Raw genomic sequence first — 6,763 nt, forward strand, 5'->3', positions numbered from 1 at the left:
GATAGTTAGAAGTATAAAAAGCTCTGATGGTTTTTGTCTTTACAATCAGACGACAGCTACCCAAGCCAAGTGAATCTCAAAACAGATCATAATATAAGCCGGTTACCCCTTCAGGGTATTCATCTAATTGAGACTAGCTTGATTTTATTCTTGACTTCCGTTAGTTACGTTATTAGATGGTATATAGCTATGATCTTTTTTGAATTTTTATGAAAATGCAGAGGACACGTGTTTTTATAAGAAAAAAATGTTGAATAACTCCATTTTTACGGAGTTTAGGTGTGAATCGAGGAAATAGTTTAAGAAATATAATTTAATAAATAAATTGGCTGGTGCCAGATGGTACGACTTTAGTAGGTCCCCCAGGCTACCATTTAGTTTTCCACGATGACAAATTTTTCACGTTCGCGATTCAAACCTACTTCACTGGGACGTTTTTGTCATGGGGCACGTTGACGACGAGCCTAAAGACGTCCGCAGTTTTAGAAATATATTCAAATACCTTTACAATATATTCGAACTTTGGAAAAGTTTTGTAAATCATGCTATTTGATGCACATGTGCATGAAAAAATCAGAAATATGGGCGATGATCATGAGAGTTTAGACCATCTTGAGTTCACACGGAATGTCTCATATAAAACTATAAAATGGAAAGAACCCGCATAAGTGAAGCCCGAATAAAAACAGCAATCATAAAATTCGCCCCACACCTTACAGAATTGATAACACTAATCGCCATCACTGTTCACAGAATTCATTGTTACAACTTTAATGTCTTTGTGTGAGGACAGACTGGACTATGAGATAACAATGCTTACAAATACCAATGATTAAACTAGGGTTGTTTGCGATATTAATTTATTTTACCATGATGCACGTACTGTATTTGTCTATATAGTCTCTCAAATTATTCATGCATCTGCGGGTGTTGCATTATTGTTTGTGTAAATTCGTGATAGGTATAAATTTATCGTTTTTTCAAATTGCGATAAAGATATGCAACCGCCAGAAAACGCGCATCAATATCTTTACAACTGATATAACGGAAGTTCACTTGAAATGAGTAGAGTCACTTTCTATTATGATAGTTTCAAAAGGTGTGAGTCTTTATGGTGATTGTAAATGTTTTTTCATGCATACCCGTCTAGTATGATACAAGTTGGAACGTAAAGGTGAACTGGATTATAATGGTTTTATCTATTATTTTAATGAATTCGAAGGAAATATTCTCAATAGTTTTTTCACTATTTCATTTTTTAACACAGGAAAAAAACGGTTCTGATATTCATATATTAGTTTTAGATGTGTTAGTACGTTTATTTCTCTAAAATGTGGTTAAATAAACTCATTTAAGAGAAAAAAAATCGAGCTTGACATTGGAAGAAGTCTGAGATGTAGTATCAAAACAACAATCTACAATTACACTGGTATTTTGTGATCGGTTAATCACCTCGCAGAAAAAACTTTTATATGGATCACTTTCGGCAATCTTCCCACAAACAAACCGAATCCGATCTGGGTGAAGCTGATGGCAGCTCTTAACAAAAAAGGCAATTTGATTGTTATCAAAAAACAATAGCATGACTTATTTTTTAACTTATTTATCTGCCAGAGTATCAAGAATATAGTTCTTAATTGTCTACATAAAAAATCAAAATTCTACCAAAATTTTTAATTCCACTATTTGCCGGAGAGTCTGGAGCTGCTGGTATACCCAAAGCTATCAATAGCAATTTGCATCCACCTCAAGAGTTGACTAAGGTAAAAGGCCGTATTATGAGACACTTTTCATACTACGCGTGGTATTTCCATTTATTCCGACTAAATTGAATAACAAAATCTCATTTTCTTTAATGGCTTGATGAGTTTATCTATTAGTTTATTGACAACGATCGTTGAAAAATGAATTTTTATTGATAAAAGTTCTAAATTAATGAGTTTTTGACATGGTGATGATATCCGTATTTATGAGACTGTGTTTAGTGACATGGCCTAATTATTGAGACGGCATGTCCCATATTATGAGACAGTTGAATAAAACCTCATAAGAAATTATTTTTTTTATTAAAGTATTTATTATGCAAAACAATTCTAAAAAAACGACAGTTAAAGACCGAGACAAATTTTAAAATATTTTTCGTCATGGTAATATCAACTTATAAACTGTATTTTACTGTGCTTCTTGTTTGATTCTTTTTTGAATTTCTTTGATTTTCTCTTGCAATAGCCTCTTTTCTTCTGCTTTTTCTTTCTTTTGATGTTGTAATTTTTTTATTTCTTTATTTTTTCTTCTTTAATTTTTTGACGTTTTTCTTTTTCCACATGATAATTGAACCATTCATCAGAAGTTCCAGCCGATGGCAATTTTGGTTTGCCTGAAGCTTCAATTTTGGTTTTTTTTTTCTTCGGTAAATATTCAACTGGTAGTGTGAATGCTTCACTGAAATGATCAACTGAAAAATCAAATATTAATTAATTCATTAGTACACCGGTTCATCTTATTAGCAATATACTATAAATATATTAATATATTTCTCATGGTTCTAGCACTGACCTTCATTGGAATCACAAATCTTGTTTTCTTTTTCATGTGAAGAGTCTCCGAGTAAAGTCTGTCCAATGAGAGACTGATTGTTATTTATTTCGACGCTCGTTGTTGAATTGATTTTTGAACTATCGACTAACTTTTCCTGATCAGTTTCAAGTTTGTCCTCGACCTCTGCAAAATGATACATGCTTATACAGCCATATGTGTTGGAAAAGCCTTGTTTTAATGATAAATAAATAGTTATATATTGTACTTCACCGACCTGTATGATCATGTTCCACAAAATTGGACGGCTTATGGATGATACCTGCATTCTGTTCAGATATTGCAGTCACATTTTTCAAGTCTAATGGAATGACAGTACTATTTGAACATTCATCGACCATTTCTAATAGTATTTCATGATTTCCTATCAATACAATTTCTGCAAGCAAATCATACTTTTCAGTACTATCAGCTGACTGGCTAATCAAATTTGTGGAAACTTCGGGTTCAACTCTATTGATGGATTGTATGAAAGTAATGTCAGAAACAGAGTAATTCGCAGTAGTTCCATTGGAAGATGGTTGTTCATTATTGTTGATATTTCCTGCGTCAGCTTCTTGTGGAGCTAGTAAAATTTTATGATTATGGAGTGTTTCAACCGTCGTGATTTGAGGTTTTACTTTTGGAGTATCACCTAAATTTGTAAATAGAAAAATTACACACGCCATTTTTTCAAAAAAAATTAAGCCACCCGATCTAGGCTAAAAATGATTAAATACAGTAAATCGTAATATTTGTATATGCGGTCCAATTCTACGTAAAAAGTGAATTAATAATTCTACCGATGGTCGATTGACTAAGTTTTAGCCAGTATTCAAATAAAACTTTCTTCTCAATGTCACCGGTCCATAATCCTCTTGACGAAGCATTTTTGAATTCAACAAGTAGTTCCTCGGATAGATCGTCTTCAAAGAATTTTAAAAACTTTTTTCTGTCGTCAGATACTTGATTGTGTTTGTTTTGCTGATCTGAAGACTCACTCCTTTTTTTACTTTTGTTCCAAACATCATAATCTACCGCAGAAGGGACAAAATGGCATAATCCCGAAGCTTTAGAACCATTGATAATTATATCTTTATCATTCAGATTATCCAGAGTAAATTTTAGAACTACCCCGAAGTCTTCTCTCTTCAAGCGCATAACATTTTGTTGTGCTTTCCATTTAGGTACTGCTTTTCTCCAAGCTACCTTGAAGGGATGGAAGAATGATATGTCGAGTGGCTGCATAATATGAGTTGAGTTTGGGAAAGGACCAATTAACTCTATTTCTTTCTCTCGACAAAATTTCACCAGAGGAATATTTATATGCGAAGAATGATTATGCAAATAGATGATAACTGGAAATTCAATTTCTTCCTTCAAAAGCCATGGATAAAACACATTCGTTATATATTCGTAGAAGGTTTCAGTGGTCATTCAACCATTTTCGGAGACACCAATACCCCAACCTTTGGGAATATTTTCAACAATTTTCTTCGGTACATCTCCTTTGTAAGGATACATGAGCATAGGCGGTGCACGAGCTCCATTCGCACCATACATGAATAAAACTGTAAAACTTTCTTTCCCAGCATCAACTATTTTGTATACTGAACGGGATCCCTTTCCTGCAATTACTTTTTCTGACTCTGGACATAAGACAATATTTGTCTCATTACAGTTGAAAATTCTACTAGAAGAAATATCTAATAATTTTTTTGTTTTCAAATATTGGTCTTGCTCATTGAACCATTGTTGCAAATCTTCTCTGGTTACACTTGCTCGAGTCAAACTTAAATGTTGAGGTTTTCTGATGGTTAAAGATTGATGACGCCTTCGAAAGCCTCCATACCAGTGACGACTTGGACGATTGTCAATGAACGGAGTATGCTTTTTCGAAATTGTGACATATCTCTGCACAGAGTCCAACAATTCTGTTTTTGAAACTGGCATTCCTCGTTCACCCCTGTATAACATCCAGTTGACGATTTCGTCTTCTTCACTTTTTGATAAGACAGTTTGTGGTCCTGTTTTTGTTTTAATACCATCAGGATTGTTTTTCTTTCTGCCAAGAGTAGCAGCAGGAACACCATATGCACTTGCAGCCTTCCGCAACGAGACTCCTGAATTGACAGTCTTTAGGGCATTAGCCAGATCCCCACATGTATAATTCAGCCTTTTATTCTTCTTTTTTTTCATAACGCTTTCTGAATTATTGACAAACACCGTCGATTTTCCTTTCGGTCTGCTTGCTCGTCTCCCATCTGACCCTTTTCCATTTTTGGAGGTCTTCTTGGGTTGAGATAGAAATTTTTTTTAATTTTTTTTGTTAGCAGCCATTGTTGCAAAACTTAATCTAAAATGATAAACAAATTTATATTCCTTCTCTCACTTTTCAAATAATTTTTATTTAAAAAAAAACCACCTAAAAATATTTTTCTTCAGCTTTCATAGAGTTTTATAGGTTAGGTTTCTAGAATTCAAAAATTAATGAACATTCCACTTACCAAAATACAGATTTCTTATTATGCACATCAAGTCAAATTATTTATTTTATTACGCTGCCGTATATTATATAAAATGTTTCAATAAAACACTAAAAAATCGTTTTAAAGATAACTGTCTCATGAATCGGGACTAGGCTGCTGACGATGTTGAGACAGTGATTCACCGTTCCATAAACTGGAACATTCCGCCATTCTGTGTACGTTTGTGAAACGCGCCGATTTAATAAAAAAATTCAAAGATGAGATTAAAAAGACCTATAGAACTTGATTTCTGAATAATAAAGCATTCAAATGTGGCACATTATATCTTCACAAGTGACCGTAATTATTCATTAATTGGAGTTGAAGGATAAGGTACAACTCATCACTCACGGACTCATAAGTTCTCCTTCGGAATGGATTTAGGGATCAAATAGTATGTTTTTTTTAAACGAAATACCTCGGAGTAAATTTGGTATAAACTGATTTCACATTTTCAATGATAATAGTCCTATCTGAATACATTTTTCAAAAAAAGAGCAAGTTTAGAAATTATTTTTAATTTAACTTATTTTCAGCGTGTCTCATTAGCTAGAACACTGTCTCATAATACGGCCTTTTACCTTATCTTTCGATTTTTTGGCTTCTGCAAATTTTCAAGCTCCCTTGTACATGTTTTCTCTATGAACTACACAATGAAAGAAAGAACAAAAATCATAGGAACCTCATAGCGTAAAAATGGACAAATCAATGGTTCGATTTTCTTGAATGTTTTCACTTTTGAAGAATATTCCAAAGACACTTTTTTTCTACGCGGGCAGTCAAGTTGAAACTTAAATCTTAAACAGACTCCTTTTCATTATCACTGTGATGATTGCTTGTATAAAAGTATTTATAGAAAAACTTTATACCATTTAATACTATTATCCTGGGTAGCATTATTTGTACTTTTTGTTGAAAATTTACATCTCCTTTCAACTTTATAAATAATGTAAAACCTTAGCATTCTCTTTTTCTCTTATTTGAACATTTCTCATGAAAATTTGCTGTTTTAAAGCGATAGTATTGAACTAAACATCGACAACACTAACACAAAAGTTGATCCCTCTTCTGTTCGATATATTAATACTTACTTCTTTTCAGTTCAGAACTATTTACTCTCGTTATATTCTGATAATGAAGATATTCTTGAAACACATAAGCGTCTTTCCTGAAAGTGGTTATTAAATATCAGTGATCATGATCAGGAAGTACTCTCTTTCCCCCCGCTTATCAAGGAGCAAAGTGTGAACTTTCCGTGCAGGTGTTGAAACAGAAGTTTTTGAAAGCTATGCCGTACAGAATAAATGGCGTTTCCTACGTCCTGCGTCTGGAAAGAAAACATTTCGAGTGTGACGTATATTTACTACACACATAATTTTGTCGGTTTTTACCAAATAAATGAAATGATAAAATCAAATGAAATGATTGCTATTAGATTGCATTATGTGAAGCCAATCAAGTCGACCATTGAATACCCTAGAATAAATTCCCATAAGTTTAGTTATCCCATATTATCAAAGGTATAAATTCCCTACTACTACAATGGAATTCTTGAAAACCGGTGAGTATTTGCCGGAAATACGTCAATTAACACGCCATTTAAAACATAATCATAAGATTTTTATATTTTTACACAATTATTCGTTAATCTATTGACACTG

General features: G+C 33.1%; 1 protein-coding gene across 2 annotated transcripts; it reads right to left on the reverse strand.

Annotated features, from left to right (window-relative positions):
• Nucleotides 1-2,094: 2,094 nt before the first annotated feature.
• Nucleotides 2,095-5,221, reverse strand: LOC105268156 (uncharacterized). Of its 2 annotated transcripts, none has more exons than XR_892305.1 (5): nt 5,082-5,221; nt 2,992-4,930; nt 2,813-2,896; nt 2,557-2,721; nt 2,095-2,455 (listed from the first exon to the last, which is right to left on the reverse strand). XR_892305.1 is itself a non-coding variant. In XM_011307471.1 (5 exons), the coding sequence occupies exons 2-5, from the start codon at nt 3,261-3,263 to the stop codon at nt 2,274-2,276; spliced, it is 720 nt and encodes a 239-aa protein (XP_011305773.1). In that variant the 5' UTR covers nt 3,264-4,930; nt 5,082-5,221; the 3' UTR covers nt 2,095-2,273. The 2 variants fall into 2 exon arrangements, 1 of the variants encoding a protein (XP_011305773.1); XM_011307471.1 differs by having other exon boundaries at nt 2,813-2,913.
• Nucleotides 5,222-6,763: the final 1,542 nt, after the last annotated feature.

Source organism: Fopius arisanus, unplaced genomic scaffold (genome assembly GCF_000806365.1).
Source record: "Fopius arisanus strain USDA-PBARC FA_bdor unplaced genomic scaffold, ASM80636v1 scaffold00054, whole genome shotgun sequence".
Taxonomy (NCBI): domain Eukaryota; kingdom Metazoa; phylum Arthropoda; class Insecta; order Hymenoptera; family Braconidae; genus Fopius; species Fopius arisanus.